The sequence below is a fragment of the Eurytemora carolleeae genome, unplaced genomic scaffold, assembly GCF_000591075.1.
Source record: "Eurytemora carolleeae unplaced genomic scaffold, Eaff_2.0 scaffold350, whole genome shotgun sequence".
NCBI classification, from domain to species: domain Eukaryota; kingdom Metazoa; phylum Arthropoda; class Copepoda; order Calanoida; family Temoridae; genus Eurytemora; species Eurytemora carolleeae.
The window spans coordinates 162,282-187,021 of NW_019396254.1; the positions used below are offsets into that span (position 1 = coordinate 162,282).

At 32.9% G+C, this 24,740-nt stretch overlaps 1 protein-coding gene across 2 annotated transcripts in view; it reads right to left on the reverse strand.

Moving 5' to 3' along the window:
• Positions 1 to 3,963: 3,963 nt before the first annotated feature.
• The window catches only part of LOC111699460 (endoribonuclease dcr-1), a 64,096-nt gene continuing 43,319 nt past the window's right edge, over positions 3,964 to 24,740 (reverse strand). For both annotated transcript variants that reach the window (XM_023470146.1, XM_023470147.1), the window contains 20 exons: positions 23,810 to 23,890; positions 22,974 to 23,024; positions 22,087 to 22,172; positions 21,263 to 21,409; positions 20,532 to 20,625; positions 19,680 to 19,803; positions 19,146 to 19,338; positions 17,781 to 17,877; positions 17,124 to 17,204; positions 16,972 to 17,054; positions 15,864 to 15,930; positions 12,196 to 12,271; positions 10,383 to 10,455; positions 9,259 to 9,349; positions 8,640 to 8,783; positions 8,287 to 8,375; positions 6,350 to 6,426; positions 4,965 to 5,046; positions 4,720 to 4,782; positions 3,964 to 4,114 (listed from right to left, as the gene is read on the reverse strand). In XM_023470146.1, coding sequence (XP_023325914.1) covers positions 4,027 to 4,114; positions 4,720 to 4,782; positions 4,965 to 5,046; positions 6,350 to 6,426; positions 8,287 to 8,375; positions 8,640 to 8,783; positions 9,259 to 9,349; positions 10,383 to 10,455; positions 12,196 to 12,271; positions 15,864 to 15,930; positions 16,972 to 17,054; positions 17,124 to 17,204; positions 17,781 to 17,877; positions 19,146 to 19,338; positions 19,680 to 19,803; positions 20,532 to 20,625; positions 21,263 to 21,409; positions 22,087 to 22,172; positions 22,974 to 23,024; positions 23,810 to 23,890 — 1,887 coding nt within the window. In that variant the 3' untranslated portion in view covers positions 3,964 to 4,026. The remainder of the gene's footprint in view (positions 4,115 to 4,719; positions 4,783 to 4,964; positions 5,047 to 6,349; positions 6,427 to 8,286; positions 8,376 to 8,639; positions 8,784 to 9,258; positions 9,350 to 10,382; positions 10,456 to 12,195; positions 12,272 to 15,863; positions 15,931 to 16,971; positions 17,055 to 17,123; positions 17,205 to 17,780; positions 17,878 to 19,145; positions 19,339 to 19,679; positions 19,804 to 20,531; positions 20,626 to 21,262; positions 21,410 to 22,086; positions 22,173 to 22,973; positions 23,025 to 23,809; positions 23,891 to 24,740) is intronic.

The following is a 24,740-nucleotide window of genomic DNA, read 5'->3' on the forward strand; positions in this document are numbered from 1 at the left end:
GCGATTGTCAATTTTGATTTTAGCGAAAAATGTCTTTTGTAACTGTTTCTTAGAATTAAAAATACATTTTGTATTTCCTATTTGAAAAATGTGTGAAAAATGTGTGAAAAATCTTTCCCCCTTAAAACATATCTTCCTATTTTTACAATGTAAATTTTACTTATTTACACACAGGGGGTCCCACGAAACATGACAGTTGATGAATAGTTTTGAATATCTTTTTCCATATACTGCATTAGATAATGAAGACATTTTACAGCATATTTCGGTAATTTTATTTTAAAAAATCTTTTACTTAAATATATTTTAATTTGATTAAATTTTACTATAATTTGACTGCCATATAATATTTTTTACTATGCATTTTGATATTAACTTAACAAATTATGGAAGAAGACATTTTATGCTATTCATCAACTGTCATGTTCCGTGGGACACCCTATATACTAAATAAGCCATACATCAAAAGAATTCATCAAATGTCGTATTCTTCACTTTCTCATAATGGAATGTTGCAGATATTCAGTTTTTTAATTAAATGATTATATAGAACTCTTGAAAACTGTTCCCGCATATTCATGGCTATTTATTTATTTTCGCAAATACTGAGATTTACGTAAAATAGTATAAAACCCATTGATAAATTGTCAAGACGACATTTAAAAATTCTTTTCGATGTATGGCTCATTTAGGGTTTACCATTACATAATTAAATATTACAGTTTAAATGAGAAATGAAATGACTTAATAAAAATGCAGGGAGATTTTTTATTTAAACATCCATTTTAAGTTTTAGTGTGAAAAAATTCTTTTCTTTGCATCTATTTGAAAAAAAAAACAGTAATATTAAGTTCATTCTGCTTGACACAAATTTATAATTCTTACCCAAGTAAAAGTTAGCTTCGTCAGTGAAAGCGATATTGATGAGTTCTTCATCTGAGAGCGTCACCAGCCACTCGCACATCTCAAACCTTTTCTCCCTGTCCCCCCCCTGTGATAGACGAAGCTGCTGTGCTGTAATCAATCTAAACAAAATACAAGTAAAAGAATGTCCATATGTATATAATGAGAATGGCAGCGGAATCAAATAGTCATTTTTAATGATAAAGTTTAAAACATGCCATTTTCTAGATTTCAGTTACACCTAGTTTACCAACTGACTGACTAAGGGTCAACTTGCCCCCCCCTCTTTTTCTTATTTTGATAAGAAACTATTTACTTATTGTCTCTGAAGTAGAAATTCGAAACTCACTTAATAGAAAAACTATAATTAAAACTAATCAATTTTGTAGCCTACTAATGAGGATATCTCATTCATCGTTAAGCAGACAAAGTTTAAAAGGGCTTAAGGCAAAATTTCCAGTGAAATTAAATTTTTACAGTGGCGTTTCCGATTCATACTCTTAAAACCTTTGTCTAGTCAAGAAAGAATGTGAAATTCTTATTTTTCTTGCTAAAAATTGATTATTTTCAGTTGGACTTTTTACTAAAAAGTAATTACATAATGTTTACCTAAAACATTGTTGATTCATCTCCTGCATCAACCTACTCCAAGAAGATTTAGACACGTTAAAATTATTTTTTTCGAGCAGAGCCGGCTTGAATTAAATATGAAGTGTTTCTGTCTTGTTCAAGCAGAGCTTCCGCTCTGGCCTTGGTTGCTTCTGTAAGAACAGACCTTTTTCTTCCACTATATCCCTGGTGGAGGTTCTGAACTGTAAACTTCTGCTTGAATTTTTTCACATATTCTATACACTGTACTTTTACTTGGTACTTTTGAGCCAGGAAATGCTCTTTGAAAAGCGTATACAACCCGCTGGGCACGATCATTTTAAAGTTTTAAATTCCTCAAAACTTCTCACAATGAAACTTCTTTCCTCAAGGGTATATCGCTATCGGCCTTGTTTATGAATTGGGGCCATTAATGCATTTATTGTCTTGTTAATGGATATGAATAAACTGGAATAATTGTACACCACAGTACAATTAGTTTTGTACACAAACATTTCAATCTCATTAAAATACTTTTCAGGGCTGTTCAGTTTTCTTCGTTTTCGTGTTAAGACACAGAATAATAATACTGCATTTTATTAAAGTTTACGTAAAATATACTCTTGCAGACGAAATTACATAATATGTCTTTACATCAGGTATTAAAATACTAATCCTGAAAAAAGACGACATCGAATTCGTCACTGAATTCCCATGTTTTTTGGGACATCCTGTATTTTAATCCAAGGGTTTGTCACGTGACACAAAATAAGTTCCTGTGAAGTGTAACTGGTCTCCTAGGAAATCACCCAATTTTACGGAAAATTTTCTTTGTTTTCTCACCTTTGCTTTTTAAAATAAAAATAAAAAGTGTTTAAAGGGAGAGACTGGCTAGACATTGTAGTTGAGCTGAGACTGCAGTATTGTCCAGTGCAAAAACCAGAAAACTGTGGAGTAGGAAGACGACATTTAGACACTGATTCAGAGTTTATGATTTTGTTACTAATCAACTAGACACTTAAATATTCGCTAAAATTAAGTATAATCAGTCTTGTACAGTGCTCAATTGCTGTGGTTAATGTTCAATGGACTATTTAAAGTTATAACTTAAATCTGGAAGTCATCTTCCTATTCCAGAGTTTCATGTTTATCACTGGAAAGATATTTGTTTGTTCATTAAAACCTTAAAGACCTTTTCAGTGGACTCTTTCTGAACAATTTACACCGTAAAAACGTCATATAGGTCTCAAATGAATTCTAAAACATTTCTCTACAATTCCGCACTCGCAGTTCATCTACCATGTCACCCGGTCTCTCCCTTTTACACCACTCTCGTATATCGTATTTCTTCAATATATAAAAAAGCACAATTGTAACATTTTGCAGATTTCTTTTTAATACGTTACGAGAGGAATAGAGCTTTTGACTTTTCTCATCTCAGGGGGTTGTGGAGCTCTCAGCAGTACCCTGGGTCATCAGTGAAACATATGATTTAAAGACCCTTTCGAGTGCTCAGTTACACTAGAATAATAACTCCCCCCCCCCCTCAAATTCTATCAAACATTCACACAAACAGATTTGTGTATGGCAAAGACTCGGTTCCTGCAGTGAACGCAAATAACCTAAAAACATTTGGCCCCAATCTGACCATTTTTAAGCTAACACAACACCCACAAATTATTATTTCTAACTCAATTATTAATTTGAAATAATTAAATAGGTCTGAATTAAAAAATAGATTTTAATTTGATAATATAAATTGTAATAAAAGTAACTGTCAACATAATCACATTTTAAGCATCGAAACTAAAATAATTTACATTGAAAAATTGATACCAAAGCGGGAGTATATGATGTTAAAAAAATCTTAAAAGGTTATGCTTTGCAGAACATTTTTTATAGATATCTACTCTAAGATAATAACATATAAGATTTTAGCATAATACGCAATACAAGAATGTTTGTTTAAAGCAAAGCATAACCTTTAAAATCAGAACTTTTTAATAGATATTTATCAGTTTTTACTCTATGATAATAGCATTTAAGATTTTAGCATAATACGCAATACAAGAATGTTTGTTTAAAGCAAAGCATAACCTTTAAAATCAGAACTTTTTAATAGATATTTATCAGTTTTTACTCTGTGATAATAGCATTTAAGATTTTAGCATAATACGCAATACAAGAATGTTTGTTTAAAGCAAAGCATAACCTTTAAAATCAAAACATTTTTAATAGATATTTATCAGTTTTTACTCTATGATAATAACATTTAAGATTTTAGCATAATACGCATTACAAGAATATTTGTTTAAAGCAAAGCATAACCTTTAAAATCAGAACTTTTTAATAGATATTTATCAGTTTTTACTCAATGATAATAACATATAAGATTTTAGCATAATACGCAATACAAGAATGTTTGTTTAAAACAGTACGACACAAAAATAAAAATACAGACTAGGTTTGAAATTACAAAAATATTTCATCTTTATTAGCCATCCAGGAAATTATTCTGATATAGATTTCTTAATCTTACAACTCCTTAAGTTTTCTTTTGATTCCCCTGTTTAGGGTTTTCTGTTTCTCATGCGTCTTCATACCTCGGGAAATTTTGCTATTACTGAAATGCAAGAATATTTCAATCCATCAATTTTAAGGTTCTTCAAAACTCGAAAGGTTTCTTGGTATTTAGTCTTTTGTATACTTCATATTCATTTAGGTTTCTACGTTAACAGTCCTACCGACTACCTAGGTCTAATAACTATCTAGGTCTTTCGGACATCAACAAGTTTTGTCCAAGGTCTCAAGGTTGATAGCCAGTCCTGTCTTAGTCTTTAAAGATTCTGAAATCTGAATGCTGCAGATAATATCTCCAGCAACCATCTAGATTTCAAGATGGAATGAAAAGTTCTGAAAGTCTCTATTTCTCCAAGAAGTCTTGAAAATCACAAATAACAAATCACATAAACCTTTAAACGCTTAGACCAACAATAAACACTTGGAAGCATTGGATTGAATCAAAATCCCGCAATTTTCTCTCTCAAATACACTCGAGATGAGATCAATTTATATTGGGGCAAAATATGATGTAGATAACATCATCCCAATAACCAATAATTCATAAATTAAATGCAACATAACGTCCATAATTGCTATTCATTGCAAAGCGTAATTAAGAATCAATTTTCATCTTTTTCAGTTTAGTTGTGACGGTATTGCATTCTCCTAAGTGCACACTTAGACGCAGCAATCTCGGCCATCCGCTTATTATTCCCTCGCCCGATAAACCTGAACAGTTATAATTATAAAGAGAGAGAGGGAAATGATTTTTTGAAGATCTAATTCTAGGGAGAACAAAATTAGATATCATCAGGCCAGTTTTTAGTAATGTCCCCAATTAACTGAATATGCATGAGGGGGGGGGGGGGACGGAGAGATATGTTCCTATGAAATGTTGCTGTATCTCTTACTTCAAATCCTTCCCGTTGCAGGAGATAGTAGCGGTAATATTCACATGATTCTCCTTCAGCTCCGCTTTTCCAAACTTTACTCCTAAAAATAAAATTTGTCATCGTTTTGATTGTTTTTCTTTATTTTAAACCCCATTGTACATCGAAATTTGTTTTTTGCTTTTTTAACATTTGGATATATTGATTCTAACTGAAAATATTAAGTGCACGTTAAAGGAGCAAAATCAATTGTTGGTTAACTAATAATTTGAATAATTGTTCAGAGTTCTTTTTTGCGTAGTATAATAATTAGACCAAACAATCTCATATTATTTAATGGAGCCTCTTAAAAGCTTAAAAATCTCCGAGTCGACATATATATATATATATTTTTTGTTTGTACCAAAAAAACCTGTAAAATTTAACCCGATGCAGGTGCCCAAATTTTTTATAGCAACTGACATGGGCCCAAGGAAGGTTTAGGGTTGATCAAGTTTTAGAAATTTGAACAAAAAAAATACAATGCTTGTAATGAATTCTGTATTTATCTATGTTCGTTTATCTATCTTATCATGTTTCATGTTGACCCTTAATGACCAGTACGGTCAGTTTAAATTCACCTGTATATAAATAAATTTAGTTCAATTGTGTTCGTTGATTTATACAGACGTATATAGAGCCTAGAGTTTGGCTGAGAATAGAGAGCCTTGAGTTTTGGCTAGAGATAGAGATAAGTGTGTTCTTTATTAGACTTTGAGTATAGTAATNTCGAGATCAGCACAGGACAAGAGGTTGGGGTGGCGTTCCGCAATGTGTCGCTATCCCTCATGCCGTGGAACGGTACCAGGGGGAAGATCAGGATGAAACCCGGGGCAGATCAAATCCAAATAGAGAGGTCGAAGATATTTGATGATAAGTTAATGAGAGATAGTTAGCTTCGTAAACTATACTCTCATCACCTTTTCCCCGGGTATTTTGTAATGAATTCTGTATTTATCTATGTTCGTTTATCTATCTTATCATGTTTCATGTTGACCCTTAATGACCAGTACGGACAGTTTAAATTCACCTGTATATAAATAAATTCAGTTCAATAGTACTCGTTGATTTATACAGACATATATAGAGCCTAGAGTTTGGCTGAGAATAGAGAGCCTTGAGTTTTGGCTAGAGATAGAGATAAGTGTGTTCTTTATTAGACTTTGAGTATAGTAATTGCGTCTAGATTTGTTACATGCTGACATTTTTCTTTTTTCGAAAGGCACAATTTAATCAGAAAAATTCTCAAAATTGTAAGTTTTACAATTACGAAGAAAATTTAACAATTTAAAATTGTCACTAGAAAAGGAGCGTATTACCATGAATGCCTAGTTTATAAAAACGAATAAAAATTATACCAACTTTACCTGGACACATCTCAAAAAGAACCTTCTTAGGATTCTTAGGAGGATCCTGTATGATTAAATCCAACTGAGGGTTGAACCTGGAATTAAAGGATGAATATAACAATGGTGCCATGGATTCATTTCATTTTGATCAGGATCCAGCTCATGAATCTATAATCTAAATCTTCTAGAAAATTTACCCCAAATCACAAGAATATTTTTAGTTAAGTAATATAACTGTCTCTGCAAGATAAACAGTGAAGACGGACAAGTTTACATTGTTGGTGTAAAAGCTTGTACAACAGTTTACTAAGTACAACAGTATGCAATCAAAACAGAAACAAATTCTGAACTCTAGTCTGAACGAAACTTCTACAAGACGCCGTAACAAAAGTCATAATATGTTTTTCATAAATACATTTGTCATAATACGATTTTTTATAGTTTCACTTTTCATAAATTATAAAAGTCATAACTTATATTTTTCATAGTATACAAATCATACATTTGTCATAATCTATCCCATTTTAAATAGAGTAGAGAATCTTTTAGAAATCCACCAAACTCTTTGCTCGGAAACTGCATTGACCATGGATCGTCTATGAGATTTGAGATCGATTTGTGAGATTTTTCAAAGCTGTTATTTTGCATGATATCTATTGTCATAGTATGAAGATATTCTGCACAACCAGCTTGGCACAAAGGCAAATGTTTAGAGAATATGTGAACGGTTTGTTAAAGAGGAAGCTCTTTCACAACGAAAAACAGGGGAGAGCGTCCCAGAGAGAAACATAACAGGCTCCAAACTATTGTTTTATCATCTTGTACCCCAGGAAGATTATCTGAAGTCTCTAGCCAGTGAACTTGCTCAGTCGGATAAATAGACAATCTTGTTTAACAAATATAACATTGTTGACCTTTAAAAAGGTCAAAAATATTCTAATAAAGAAATCAGGAAAAACCCAAATATTCTATAACATTTATTTATGAAAAATAAGATTTGTTTTGAAATATTTGCACAAATGCGAAGTTAAAATTGGTTGATTGAAATTAATAAAGGAAAAGACAAACATCAGCAGTAACTTCAAGTTGGTGATGGTGTTGAAAGGATTGGAACAGTTGGAGCTTCATGATGGTCAGCTCACAGGTGTCAGCATCTTGGCATCAAAGGGTTCACATCTAAGCGACAGTTCTGGGGGATTAGCAGTCAGTAACATGTGAAGGGAGGAACTTGATTTGCCTCTCAATCCCCTGGACATGCGACTCTGGAGGGGGGGTTTTGCAGTCAGTAACATGTGGGGCGTGCTTGCTTTGCCTCTCAACCCCGTAACATGCGACTGCCTTGGAGGTCGGCTTAGACATTAGCAGCATTTGTTGCTAGAGTAGACATCAGCGGCGGGATGAAGGAGTTAGGAGTTCCAGAGCAGAGGTGTTCACATCTCGACATTCTAAAGCTAACTGACGCTGGATGAAGTGGGAGCTAGGCTGAGCGGGGATTTGACATGTGGGGCGTGCTTGCTTCATTCGTGGTTCCTGTGTACACACGCATTTAGAGAATTAACAGAGGCATTTTGGGCCGGTAAAATCGTCTTCCTTATATTTTCGAATTTATGTTAACAAACATGTCAAGTGTTGTAAACATATTTGAAAATATGTAAGAATTAGTATGAAAATATGATTATGACAAATGTATGATTTATATCCTGTAAATATCGTATTTATGACAAATGAAAGTTATGACTTTTAAAATTTATGACTTATGAAATTTATAAAAAATGTAACTTAATTTATGACTTTTGTGATTATGGCAAAAGTATTATGAAAAACATATTTATGACAAAAGTATTATGACTTTTGTTACTGCGTCTCCTACGGATTAACAGATATCACTATAATAGATCAAAAATTATTAAGAAAAAACAATCCCGAATTCCCATGATTATTGGAACCCCCTGTACCTGTTATACACTTTCCAGGTGACCTCAAGGTCATGACCAGAGTCTACGAAAACTGCTCCAATCAAAGCTTCAAAAACGTCCCCTAGAACCTAGAATTTTTTCTCAATTAAAAAATTAAATTATTCCTTATTTTCATTAAATTATTGGAAAAATGCTTTAAAAATGTAAAACCGATAATTAATTACTAACCACTGAAAACTGCGTTTATTTGTTTATTTCACTAAAAGCATTTCCCTAAAAGTATAAATATGCATAATTACACTTTTTTTGCCCCCACACATCCAACCTAGTTAATGTCAGTGATAATTTTACGACGGGAAGGACGGAAGATTTAGTATTTTCGATTTGCTCACCTTAGGGACTTCAACCTCTTTGAGCGAGGGAGGTTCGGACTCATTGATCCTCTTGAGGTTCTCCAGCAGCTTCTCCCTGGAGGCCAGGATGTAGGGGATAGAGCGGTCCTCGTTTCTGAACTCAACATACTCCACGATTTTATTCTAAATAAATTTTAATTTTTGTTTGTCCCAACAGTATACTTTTAAATCTCTCTGACATTCTCGCGAAAGTAAGACTATTCAAAATGACCAAAATGATATTGATTATGTTAATGATATTGATTATGATGTTAATAAGATTGGTTATGTAGCAGTGAGTTTGCATGACACCGGGAAAGGTTATTTTATATTATAGAAAAGAAAATCCCTTGAATTTTTTTTTGTTAATTTCACCAATGAAAACAGAAAAAGCAGAAATTTTATATATATCTACCCCCGATTCAAATCTTAAATCACAATTTCAAAGTTTAATATTCATGAGGATTAGAATTGGAGGTTTAGATTTGAACCGGTGGTAGGTAATTCCGTGAGCTGTAAAATTAAAAAAATTTGTACACAGGAATAAATATTTTTTTACTATAAAATCAATATTTTTACTTAAGGAAAAACTAAAAGTCAAGGAGATAAAATTACAAACCCGAACTATGGGAGCTTCGTAAAGGATATTGCCATGTAGTCCTTTATCCACGAGTAGTCCAGCAAACATATTGTTACAGACAAGAGCAGACCTTAATATATAGTATATAAGATATAGGATATTGCCATGTAGTCCTTCATCCACGATTAGTCCAGCAAACATGTAGTTACAGACTAGAGCAGACCTTAATATATAGTATATAAAATATAGGATATTGCCATAAAGTCCTTCATCCACGATTAGTCCAGCAAACATGTAGTTACAGACTAGAGCAGACCTTAATATATATGATATAGGATATTGCCATGTAGTCCTTTATCCACGAGTAGTCCAGCAAACATATTGTTACAGACTAAAGCAGACTATAATATACAGGATATTGCCATGTAGTCCTTTATCTACGAGTAGTCCAACAAAGATATTGTTACAGACTAGAGCAGACTGAAATATATAGAATATTGCCATGTAGTCCTTTATCTACGAGTAGTCCAACAAAGATGTTGTTACAGACCATAGCATACTGAAATATATAGAATATTGCCATGTAGTCCTTTATCTACGAGTAGTCCAACAAAGATATTGTTACAGACTAGAGCAGACTGAAATATATAGGATATTGCCATGTAGTACTTTATCTACGAGTAGTCCAGCAAACATATTGTTACAGACTAGAGCACAAATACACAAATCAGTATAAGTGAGAAATAAAAATAATAATGGATTTAACACTGAATCAATTTTCTCGTCATAATAAAACCATTCATACTTTTGTCATAAAAGTGACTCCCCTTGTAATTATTAAGTGTAACATTATAAATTCACAACTGTACTTTAAAAACTTTATCTGATCAATAATGTGAAGATATCGCATAATTTCTACCTTGAATAGTGTATGTCACTTTTGAAAAGAAACCACGATTAAAATTAACCAATTTTGAAAGGAAAATAATGGATATCACTTTCAACCTCTATCAGCTAAAGTGTTTAAGGGTACAGTTGTGAATCTTATATGCCTCTCTATAAAAGTGACACTTGAAATTATTTCTAAATACTTTGAAGTCTTATTACGGTTCAAGTTGACCTAGCTTAGTATTAGTTGGCAAAACCTCTGATCTTTTATTTACCTAATATCTGTTAGCCTCCCAGGATCCGCATCAGTTTTAGTATATATGTAGCAGGATACTAGGTAGTCCAGAACTAGATAATTATATCAGTTTTAGTATATATGTAGCAGGATACTAGGTAGTCCAGTACTAGATAAATATATCAGTTTTAGTATATATGTAGCAGGATACTGGGTAGTAATCCAGTACTAGATAATTATATCAGTTTTATTATATATGTAGCAGGATACTAGGTAGTCCAGTACTAGATAACTATATCAGTTTTAGTATATATGTAGCAGGATACTAGGTAATCCAGTACTAGATAATTATATCAGTTTTAGTATATATGTAGCAGGATACTTTGTAGTCCAGTACTAGATAATTATATCAGTTTTAGTATATATGTAGCAGGATAATAGGTAATCCAGTACTAGATAAGTATATCAGTTTTAGTATATATGTAGCAGGATACTAGGTAATCCAGTACTAGATAATTATTTAGTATATATGTAGCAGGATACTAGGTAGTCCAGTACTAGATAATTATTTAGTATATATGTAGCAGGATACTGTAACTAGGTAATCCAGTACTAGATAATTATTTAGTATATATGTAGCAGGATACTAGGTAGTAATCCAGTACTAGATAATTATTTAGTATATATGTAGCAGGATACTAGTCCAGTACTAGATAATTATTTAGTATATATGTAGCAGGATACTAGGTAGTAATCTAGTACTAGATAATTATTTAGTATATATGTAGCAGGATACTGTAACTAGGTAATCCAGTACTAGATAATTATTTAGTAATGTAGCAGGATACTAGGTAGTCCAGTACTAGATAATTATTTATTTATTATGAGGTGGGATGAGTGCAAGGGTGTTTATAAAGGTTAGATATTCTTGATGTACTCCAATGTACGAAAAAGGACGGCTTCATAGCAAGGGACACTTCAAATCCTCATGTAACTGCTTATTGGCGGGAGATGAAGTGACAAAACCGTTTGTCAGCTGTATAAAGTGGACAAAATCCTCCCCCCCCCCCTAATTTCAACGCGATGCTAGTCATCCATGAACCATGAACTGTTTGATCTATGTAATATCTGTAAAATGGTCAAGCTGTGAATTACACTCAAATAGCTACCAATTCATATACCCCCCCCCCCAAAAAAAAACATTTTTATAAGGACTGTAGGCGTAGTTTCAAAGAACCGTCCATCGTTACTAAACGACGACCTTTGGTTGAATTTGAATTAGCCGCGTAGTTTTTTTATCCGTCAGTTTTTGGCGCAATTATTTTCTGGATTCAACGTATTTTAAGGTCTTGGATTTTTTAGTATAGTTGTGATTGCATTTATAGAACCGTAGTTAAAGGAGAAAATAAGGTTTTATCTTTTCTAGTTTTGACTCCTGAATTGCGCGCGGATTTATCAGAGCCCACAATGTGAATTTTCGCCTGCTATGCAAGGGTAGAAGAGGTTGAGGTAGATTATTCAATGTTTTAGACGGGATAGCAATGCTGATTGTTTTTGCGTTATTTTGATGATAACGACGCAACAACTTGTTTATGACTAATTTACAGCGTCACCATTTAAACCTTTGTCTAACCATCAACATCTGAATATTTACCGTCCAATACAGTACATTTTCTCAAATCCCGGAAAATGAAAACATTAGCTTGCTTTTCAATTGATCATCAATAATAATATAAGGATTACTTTGTCATCCTATATCAGCCAAATACTGTATTGTGTATCAAGCTTGCCAATTGAGGGTGACTTGAAATTACATCTGCAGTACCTTTTAATTACATAAAGGAAGAACTGACCTGAATCTCCTAGATACTCCAACCTCTCATAGCTGTCGGTTAGATTGTTGTCACTGTAACTGCTGTGCGTAAATGCCTAAAAATACAGAGGCACTCATAAAACTGATGAATACGGAGACAAAAGTTACTCTAAAGCTGGGATTTTTAATAGTCTATTGAGAATGAAACGCAGCAATTGTGCACTTGTGCAATGTACCTAGAGTTAGACCCAATTTACCAAGTATCTCTGCATATATAAATATATATATATAACACCTTGGGAATAAATTATTTCTCTTTTAACCTGAACCCAATCTTCTCCAAAATCTCTGAATGGTGTATTGTACATTGAACTTGTATTTTATCTTCTCCTATATCTCTGCATGGTGTACTGTACCTTGAACCTGTATTAAATCTTCCCCTCTCAAGGTAGACTAATCCAGTGGGGTCGGTCAAATAGGCCTAGGATTAGGCCGGGTACTGTAAAAAGTCTGAACGCGCCATGGGAGTTGTCATAATTAGCCCTCTCACGGGACTATGCAAAGAAAATTGACCCCTGTCGTATGTTAGTCTGGTTAGGGCGACGTACTGTACCATATGCAGGGTGGCTCAAACGTTTTTTGAAAAAATCCGTACAAAAATCCGTACATTTTCAGAAGAAATCCGTTCAATCCGTACAATCCGTACAATTTTCGAAAAAAATCCGTACAATCAGTACAATTTTCGAAAAAAAATCCCACCCTCAGCAACCAATGATGTTCCCTCTAACAACCTATATTCCTGGTAGTAAAAACTACTGTAGGTATTTGAATGCTTGGATGAGAACCCGGAAAAAATGAAAAAAGAAGATCAACTAAAGAAACTCAACATAAACTCAATTTTAAAATCCATTTATCTTTGCAACCTGAAAACCTTTGGTTTTTGAAACCAAGCCTAATTAATCTGGCAGAATTCACAGCTTATAATAACAAAAGTATACAACATAAGGTTGCAAAGATATAAAACTTAAACATTACTATTAAACACTAGAGAGCTGGAGAAATAGAGAACTTGAGAACTAGAGAACAAGAGAACAAGAGAACAAGAGAACTTAGAACTAGAGAACTAGAGACATAGATAACTAGAGAACTAGAGAACTAAAGAATTAGAGAACTAAAGAACAAGAGAACCAGAAGAGAACCAGAGAACCAGAGAACCAGAGAACCAGAGAACTAAGATTCTAATTTTTAAAACTGTTTAGACCGGTGGGAATTAGACCATTTAACAAACAAACGGTTAAGTTATAATTAGAAAGAGTGGAGTGTAGATTTAGGATCTAGTTCAGGGCAGTTGAGTAGTAAACATCTCTCTGTAAGAGTGTTTTAGGCAGTTTACACACTGCTTTCTCAATTCAAGACTTAAAAGACTTTAGTACATTCATCGAATTCTGGAAGATTCTAGATATAATCTGGCTTTCGCCAATCTTGTGGCGAAAATGGGGCCAAAACCCAAAAAATCTTTGGATAATTCTTTAAATACTTCCCTGGAGGAAATGGATAGTGAGACCACTGTAAAGGAACAAGCCAGTCATCAAGGCTTTCTTTTTAAAGTTACAAGATCTGGGAAAATGATTCTAGTTGATGGAATTTTAGGATTAATGTTTTATGCTTTTGATAGAGTTGCTGATAAAACCTGTGTTCTGGATACACTTAGTCGAGAGTTCTCCTTGGAACAGATGAAGAACTCTAGATCAAATTTTTATCAAGCTTTTCAACTGCAGGATACAGAGGGAAATATCCAAGAAAAACGAAAGATATCTACCATTTTTCTAGATCTCTGGGAAAAGATATCGAAAATTGATAGAGCTGGGCATGAAAATGTTGTGGTGACAGTTCCTTTCAATTTCCAAATACCCAAGTTTTTGACAAATAGTGAGTTTAGTGTCAAAAATATGTTATGTAGTGAATAAAAATCAATGTTTTCTATTTGTGCATAATTTTGCATATTTTTTCTCTTTTCTTTTGGAAACCTGTATTTTCAAAAAAAATTTATTTAAACAAATTTAACTACACCATTTATATATGTATTTATATCTTTGTGTGTGAATAAATCTTTATAATATAATAATTAAAAATAGCGTTGTACAGGGGTTGCACACTCAATTAAAAGAAAGTTAATATTAAACTAAAAATGAAAAGATTTACAGATAAATGGAAGAAACCTGAGAGGATGTTCTCCGATCTGATAAAGAGGCAGATAGATAGATAGATAAACAGACAGACAGATAGATAGACAGAGAAACAGATAGACACATACACATATAGATAAACAGATAGACAGATAGGATATATAAACAGATAGATAAAAAGATAGATAAACTGACATGCAGATAGATATACAGATGGATAGACAGATAGCTATACATATAGCTAGACAGATAGATATACAGATAGCTAGGCAGATAGCTAGACAGTTAGCTAGACAGATAGATAAAAAAATTCTCAAATGAACACTTCTGGAACATATTCTCAAATGAACACTTATGGGATCTCCAAAATTATGAATGAATTTGGATTGTCAATTGAAACGTTAATCAATCTAATATTATTTAGAATGCAGAAAATAAGTTAAACTAACTTCATTTTGACGAGATTTGAGACGAGATTTTTTAATAAAATTTTCATGAAAAACTTGCTGAAATGAGTGAAAATTATAAAAAAAGCGGAGTATTTCCAGGATAAAAATCCGTACAAACCCGTACAATTTGAAAAAAACGTACAATCCATACAATTTTAGGGTTACAAAACAAAAATCCGTACAATCCGTACATTTTGGCCACCCGGAAGAACGGAACGGGAATTGCTTGAAAAGAACGGTTATAATCGTTAACGCGTTCTTATTTTCAAGAACGAGTTCTAAGTTGGGAACGCGTTTTAAATCAGGAATGTGCTTCCAATTCAGATTTTCTCTGTATGTAGTGAACCGAAATTGAAAGATAGAATTATTGTAAATGACATTAGACACAATAATATAGGAAAGTAAATTTAGGTTGAAAGAAATTGTTTTCTATAATTTATTTCTATTTCTTTTTGATATTATTGAAATATTGATTATGAAAATTAATTTTTTTTTCAAAAATCTACAAATTTTATACCCCCTTTTTTAAGGTAACCCAGTTTTAATAATCGTTCTATACTAAGAACGGAACGGGAGGATGGAAACGTTCTTTGACTGAGAACGAAACGAGAGGGATGGAACCGTTCTATAAATTAGAACACTAAGAACGGAACGGAACGGGAAGACTGTTCTTCTACTCAGAACGGAACGGAATGGAACGATACAAAAAAAGGAACGAGAACGGAACGATTTAGCTGAAGGCCCTCGTTCTAGAACAAAACGGAACGATTTCAAAAGTTGGAACGTGCCCAGCCCTACTGTAAAGTATAGTACCTTGAACCTGAACCCAATCTTATACATATCTCTGTAGAGTACAGTACCTGGAGAATGAAGGATTTATCCTTGAACCTGAATCCAATCTACTCCCCTATGTCTGTATGGTATATAGTGCTTGGAGAATAAATGATTTCTCCCTGAACCTGTATCCAATCTTCTCCTCTATCTCTGTATAGTATATAGTACCTGGAGAATAAATGATTTCTACTTGAACCTGTATCCAATCTTCTCCTCTATCTCTGTATAGTATATAGTACCTGGAGAATAAATGATTTCTCCTTGAACCTGTATCCAATCTTCTCCTCTATCTCTGACACACAAAGCCTGAGATTAAAGAGTGAGTTTCCGAATATTAAAGGGCAAGCTAAAAGTTGTTACCTTTTAAGCGGGCAAAATAAAGGCAATACAGAAACCAGATTAATAATAGAAATAGTTTAACTAATGTAGTATCCAGCGTTTCGGATCCGGATCCGGTCGGATCTGTACCATTTGGTTGGATCCGGATCAGTATCAGGAAACATTGATATGGATCCGGGTAGCGCCAAAAATTAACCAAAACCATGGAATAAATAAATCAAAATGGTTCGTAAAAGTATTATTTACATGACGAAAATTTTTCGAAATTATCTTTAATAATTTAATGTTTACATTTATGAAACTAGTGAACGCATAACAAGACAATCTGCTGATATACTCAACCTGAAATCAAAAAACTCAAAACTAGAACTGAGAAGGAATTGCTTTAGTAATAGAGTTGTAAACTCGTGGAATAAATTACCACAAGATGTTAAATCCGCCAAAAATATTAATGTATTCAAAAACAAGTATGACTACTACATTAGATCCACAATGATCACTGGGATCAATTCACAAACCTAGAAGATACCATTCTTCCAGCAGATGATCATTAGTTCCTAAAAAAATCCTCTACATATTCCTAGATGGAACACTGAGGATCAACACACAAGTATCAAGTAAGTATCAATAGTAATGACGACATTTTTAACTTTATGATTACTCAGCGGCAAATGCTCACATGGCGCAAATTTCAAATATATAAAGTATTCATTTTTAAAAGATGAACGTTAAAAGTTACCTCGGATCCGCATCAAAATGATACGGATCCGAAACACTGGTAGTATCTCTAACTAATGTAGTTTGATTGCACGCACATGTATGAGAATTCCAAATAATTTTGGTTAAATAAAAGAAATTCATAACATGTTCTAAATAACTCTTCAAAAAGATAAGTTATTATTTAAAACATAACAGATTTAATTTTAAATGCAATTTACTTAAAGTTTGACGTAAAGCTTTGATTTATCCAATATCTATATTTTCCCTAAGTACATCTTGATGAATCACCTATTATATAGAGCCTGTGCTGAGCTTTGCTTCATCCTCAGATTAGCAAATGCATTTTCTTCTCCTTTAAACTCAACCAGGTTCTAAAATTATTAGGGGTACATTTTTTCAAGTGGCTTTTTGATTTTAATGATCGGGGGAAAATTGCATACCTTTCTAACGTTCATCTTTCCTTCAAGCAAGTCTGAAACATTATTCTCTGGAGTCAAGTCCAGTCCCATTCTAGCCATCACCTACAAGAAATAACGATAATATTCTCATACTCATACTCATACTCAATAACAATAACAATAACACCAATATCAATAACATTAACACCTATAACAAAAACAATTACAATAACAATAACAATAACAATAACAATAACAATAACAATAACAATAACAATAACAATAACAATAACAATAACAATAAAAATAACAATAACATTAACACCTATAACAAAAACATTAACACCTATAACAAAAACAATAACAATAACAATAACAATAACAATAACAATAACAATAACAATAACAATAACAATAACAATAACAATAACAATAAAAATAACAATAACAATAACATTAACACCTGTAACAAAACCAAAAACAATAACAATAACAATAACAATAACAATAACACCAATATCAATAACATTAACACCTATAAAAAAACAATAACAATAACAATAACAATAACAATTAACAATAACAATAACAATAACAATAACAATAACAATAACAATAACAATAACAATAACAATAACAATAACAATGACAAAACTACAATACTAACAATAATACAAAAGAACAATAACCGACACCTACCTGAAGAGTGTTTTTAGTTCCTGTATTAATGAGGTAGCATCCAATCAAAGCTTCCACAACATCAGCCAAAGATTTGTCGGAGATCAAAACATTTTCTCTAAATAAATAAAATTGTGAAATCTAATTCACAAATCAAGTAAAAAACAAAAAACTTGCCAAAGTTGTGTTTAAAAGAAAGGTACTAATTATTCGTTAATAGTTCTCACAGAACGCATCAAGATATGATCTGTAGAGTTAAGAAAATTAGAGTTTGTAAAAAATGTTGGTTCCTTAGGGAAAATCCTAATAAAATCAAATACAAAAACCTTGCCAGATTCTGAACGGAATTTTTTTAGCTTAATGTTGCGCACTTTGAACATTTCAACATTGATAATAGTTTATTAGTAGAGCGGAGGAGGGCAGGCGGCCATAATCCAAAACATTTTCCCCTTCCATACCACATATTAGCTTTTTTATCTTTCGGCAGCCATGAGCCACACCGGTAAGGTCTTCCGTTTACGTTTTCAAATGATGAATTTAGGGCCTTGACATTTCAATTTTCAAAAATCCTGCCGCATCACGCAAAAGATGATACCTTTAAGAAATTTCAGAAGTTTATTAAAGATCAATGAATAGAAAATTTTACATAATTTTACGCACTGTGGACTCCGAGACAAACTGTTTGGGGTAGTTTTTATAAAATAAGACAATATAAGACAAAACACAATAATAATGCCATTCCTGAGCGTTCCAGATTTCAACAAAAAAATTCTACTTTGCAATTTTCTTGTTTCCCAAACTTATTTAAGAGGAAAGATTGAATTTATTTTTGAGGAAAATAAGTTTAGCAGTTTACATTAGAAGGAATCATCATTATTTCAATTTAAAACTTAAATACACAGTTCTTTATATATATATCTTTTGAATGACGTCGCTGGATTTTTGAAAATCACAATTTCAATGCACGAAAACATAACTGCCGGAAGGCTCAAATTATGTGGCATGGAAAACCGTACGGTTGTGGCTCATGGCTGCCGGAAAACAAAAAAGCTAATATGTGGCATGGAAGGGGAAAATATCATGGCTTATGGCCGCCTGCCTTCCTTCGCTCATAAGTGTAATTCTTCTACTATTCCTATCTTTGGTTTGTATGTACGCTAGAGAAGGTTTATGGCGAATCAAATTGTTTGAAAAATAAACATAAAAAACTTTCTATATCTCTTTTGGAAATCTAAAAACTACAGAAAACCGCGATTTTTTTTATTAATATTGTGTATAAATGTAGGAATAAGAAAGACCTTCAAACTAAAAGTAAGAAAGTGCAGAAAGTTTTATGCTTAGTTAAAAATAAATAAACTAGACCAGATGAATAAAGTTTAAGCTCACCTGGTTTTAACACCCCCTGTTGCTTCTCCTTTTAAGAACCGTTGTTTGGCCAGGTTAAGAAGCGCATCGTCTGACAGGGCCAGCTCAGAGTACTGAATATAGTTAAGAAGGGAACCAACAGACAAGGTTGACCGTCTCCTCTCATCAGTAATCAAACTGGGAAACTTGTCGTCAAGTTCTACCAGACGTTGCTCTACAAAATATTTATTATGCGCATTAAAAAGGGACTGTCGTATTTCCAAGAGGCGCATGTTGGATTCACAAAATTGAAGAAGATGTGATCTCTCTACGAGTGACTTGAGTATTCATATTATTAATAAGTGAATCGCCCCCCCCCTTGAAATAGAAGTTTACTTCACCTTTATCATTGGATCATAAAACAATTGAGTTTTTGCCACAAACTTATATTTTCCAATCCCATGATCTTTACAACCTGATGGTGTAAACTTTTGATATTTCAAACTTCGATTCATAATTTGAAATATTTAAGGTTTACGACCTTGGGTTGGAAAAATGTGAGTTTGCTGGAAATACCTATTGAACTAGAGTATCCTGGGGGCAGGAAGGAACTGTGGCTTTCAATCTTGATCGCGTTGACCGGTCCGTTGGATAGGTTCAGCCTGCTGGCTACTCGGAATAGGTTCTTATTCCCAACTACCTAGAATAATCAATCAATCAATCAATCACTCAATCAATCAATCAATCAACCAACCAACCAACCAACCAACCAACCAATCAATCAATCAATCAAACTTTAAGCGACGCCATATGGCCATATCGCCAATCCAGACATAAATATAGAACCTAGAGTCATCTTCTTTTCAGCTGAAAATTGATTATTTTCATTTGTGGTTTAATATAGATAGTGACTTGTACGGGATACCGCAGGAAAAACAATGAAGGGAATTGTGAGAATTTAGTCCCAGAAACATGCCAGTATCAACTTGGCTTCAAGATCGTCTTTGAAATTTGACAAAAAATTTCCATGGTTATTTTTAAGCTTAATTCTTCAGGTTTAATTCAAGAGTTAATTTAATAATTATCACATAACACACCTAGTTTTGTCATTTCCAAACAGTAGTCTGCCTTTTATTATTACCTGAAAAATGAAGAGTTATGGACATCTTTCGACAAGTTTGATTTTATTTATTATAATTAACTGAAATGTGACTGAAATTCTTCATATCTCCGGTAATATTGCCACCACAAACAAGTAGACCCCATTTTGGAAACACCAGGACTAGAAGAATTTCGTAATTTTTGTTATAAGTAGGTTGACGAATAAATGCTGCAAATAACTTCATGGCACAAAGACGACCTTCAAGTCTTCTCACTACTGTCATGTTCCATGGGATACCCTAGACATGTAAAAAAACACCTCGGTACCTTTGATCTAAGCAGTGTGAGCTCTCCTTCATTTACATTCGTCTTGTTTTTAGTTTCATCTTCCAGTATACTGTAGTACACAAACATACTAGTCCTGCAGTACATTTTTTATTAGTACTACACACATACTGGTCCTGCAGTACACTTTATATTAGTACACAAACATACTAGTCCTGCAGTACATTTTATATTAGTACACACAAACTAGCCCTGCAGTACACTTTACTTTAATACACACATACTGGTCCTGCAATACATTTTAAATTAGTTAACAAACATACTGGCCCTGCAGTACATTTTATATTAGTACACACAAACTGGCCCTGCAGTACACTTAACTTTAATACACACATACTGGTCCTGCAGTACATTTTAAATTAGTTAACAAACATACTGGGCCTGCAGTACATTTTATATTAGTACACACAAACTGGTCATGCAACACACTTTACTTTAATACACACATACTGGTCCTGTAGTACATTTTATATTAGCACATACAAACTAGTCCTGCAGTACACTTTACTTTAATTCTGGAGTACACTTTATATTAGTAATCAAACATACTAGTCCTGCAGTACACTTTATATTAGTACACAAACATAATAGTCCTGCAGTACACTTTATATCTAATAGCACATTTAATACACAATTTTCCTAAAAGATTGTTTAAGATATAGCTATTAAGCAAAATTATGATTTCACTACAAAATAACTTTAAAATAAATGACCTGAACTTTAAAAACACGTCCCCGAGTACCTCCATTCTCTCCATGTTTACCATATCATCAGCATTGATCAAGGTTAGAGCCTCCACTAGGTTCACATTCTTCAGGGGCATACGCGGGTCAAACTTCATCAGCTGTTCCAGTAGCTTCCTAGATGTCAATAGTTGGCATATGCTAGCAGTTTCTTTCCGATATAGTTTTACAATACATTACAATTAACTAACCTACTCCTAGATCTAGGTCTAGAGTAAGCTCTTTGATATATAAAACAAACTAACCTACTCCTATATCTAGGTCTGTAATTAGCTCCTTGATATATACAATAAACTAACCTACTCCCTGTATCTAGGTCTAGAGTTAGCTCTTTTATATATACAATAAACTAACCTACTCCCTGTATCTAGGTCTATAGTTAGCTCCTTGATATATACAATAAACTGATCTACTTCCTGTATCTAGGTCTGTAGTTAGCTCCTTGATATATACAATAAACTAACCTACTCCCTGTATCTAGGTCTGTAGTTAGCTCCTTAATAGATACAATAATCTAACCTACTCCATGTATCTAGGTCTGTAGTTAGCTCCTTGATATATACAATAAACTAACCTACTCCCTGTATCTAGGTCTAGAGTTAGCTCCTTGATAAACAATAAACTACACTACTCCCTGTATCTAGGTCTGTAGTTAGCTCCTTAATATATACAATAAACTAACCTCCTCACTGTATCTAGGTCTAGAGTTAGCTCCTTGATATTTATACAATAAACTAACCTACTCCCTGAATCTAGTTATAGAGTTAGCTCCTTGATAGATACAATAAACTAACCTACTCCCTGTATCTTGGTCTGAAGTTAGCTCTAGACTAAGTTTTTGGTCCTCAGTATACTGAATCCCGGTCAAGTTGGAGCTTAACTGAAAAGAACCAGTTCCAAAATTTTAACAATTCTCGTCATTTTAGGAAATTTAAACCTTGACGAGAAATGTAATGACACGGTATGTACATTGTACAATGTTTAGTGTATTATGTACACTTCAGTTTAGAGGCGTACTGCAGATTTAACATAAACAACTAAGACCGTTCCTTCCATAAATTACATTGGTCGACAACTTGACGTGCCCTATATTGGTCTTCAAGTGTAAAGAGAAATTATCTATCAGATAAGAATTAAGCACGAGACATCTAGCGGCCAACATATTTAAGTACATGAACTACACGACTACTATCTATAGAGGGCTCTGCAGAGTAAGAAGACAACTTTTTGATGTTATGCTTTTTTAAACATAAACAGAAAAGAACGCAATTTTACAGTTCGCACAACCAATTTCATCTCTAGTTGATTATGAAGTTAATAGTAAAACTATTAACATTAAACAATATTAATTAAACCCAAGATTGCCTAAATGTTGTCTTCATACTCCTCAGGTGTATAGGCCCAAAAATGTAGGATATTTCCAAAATATTTTTTTTCAATTGAAATGAAAATAAGATTGAAATGAACACGACATGCTATAAATTTTTTCGAATGAAATTTTCTCTATATCTCGAAGGTTGTCGCCTTTTAAGATTAAAGATTAAATCTAAAAAGGCTTGAACCTTCTCGATAAAGAGAAAATTTCTGTTCAAAAACCTTATAACACTGCGAACCAAAATAACAGTGTTATAAATAGTTATTATTTTTGAAGAAAAGTCTAGATTTCGGGGGTACTGGTTTCCTGTGTGGCATGAAGTAATGAACTCATTCTCTGTAAAACGAATGGAACAACCTGGAAAAGCAGAAAGGTTTATTACGGGGAAAACTTTTGGTGCTATCATAATCTTTCCCAGTAAGTTTTCTTAAAGGAACTGTAAGCTTTATTTCAAGTGACCCTTCATGCAAAGAAGGCAATGCCCGATTCTAAACGGTATCCTTAAAACCATTACTTGATCAATAATGTGGAAGATATTGTCGTTTTTCTAGGTTCAAAAGTGTTTTTATATTTCTTTTATGTTTTCCCATGCAGTAGAAATGCGCAAGTCACTGTTGTAGAGAAACCACAGTTGAAAAAATCTGTTACTAAAATTATAAACATTGATATCCAACTCTTATAATGCTTTTAATGGTACCGTTCTGAGTCAAGTTTTGTCATCTTAATTCTTAGTATGTAGAATAACTTGAAATTACGCTTACAGACCCTTTCAGGGAATTCAAAGACATTTTTACAAATTATAAATATTCTCTTGTATCCCCTAATCTATTTACCTTGACCCAACACCCCTAGTGCAGAATATCTAATGTAAGTGATAATTATTCTATTATTTAGAGGAACTGTCAACGTGTTGGTTGATATCGTCGTCCGAATTATTAGTTTCTTTTACGGTTTCTTAAGAAAATAAACCTACGGATTTGTGCAGCAAAGACAAAGAAAGAAGTTCTTGAAAATTAACAATTTTCAAGAAAAAACCTGCCTTTTGCTCAGTTTAAGGTTAAATAAGTACCTCAGTGCAACGGGCAGGGGTGGTCCCTTGAATTTACATCAATGAATTAAATTTTTTAAATTTGTAATTTTACTTGAATCTGTTTCCAAAGTCCTCTGTTTATCCAGGCAATGTCAAGCAGTTCCGGGACCAGCAGGGTTCTCTTACTCAGATCCTTGATTTAAAAAAGAATATTGTTTTCATCTTCACACTAATCAAATTAGAGAAAAAGTCAAAAGTTGGGTCACTGTGCTGATGTGCAGTAAATTCAAGATATATTGAGTAGGGGCATTTTTTCAACTGCAAGAAGTTGACACATTTAAAAGTAGATGAATAGTAAACTAGAATAATTTAACTATTTCTAAAAACATTATCATTCTACATTTATATTATTTATCCTTTAACATTTATCTTATTCTAATTTTTATATTTATCTTATTTATCATCTTATATTAATCTTATTTATCATTTTACATTTATCTTATTTATTATTTTATATTTATCTTATTTATTATTTTACATTTTTCTTATTTATCTTATTTATCTTTTAACATTTTTCTCATTAATCCTTTTACATTTTTCTTATTCATCACTTTATATTTTTCGCTGGCAAGATCATAAAATCCGAACAAAAAGAACTAAAACTTCCTTTATTAAACCAGTGATAAAGGAGCCATTTCATTTGGATGAGGCTCAAAAACCGGATCAGACTAGGTTAACCAATTAATATCTTTGAATTGTGGCAAAAATGTTATCATCTAGTGGATTTCATAAGCCTTATTTTTTCACCTCTGACTACGGAAAATTAAAAGTTTTCACCTCTGACTACGGACAATTAAAAGTTTTCACCTCTGACTACGGACAATTAAAAGTTTTCACCTCTGACTACGGACAATTAAAAGTTTTCACCTCTGACTACGGACAATTAAAAGTTTTCACCTCTGACTACGGAAAATTAAAAGTTTTCACCTCTGACTACGGACAATTAAAAGTTTTCACCTCTGACTACGGACGATTAAAAGTGT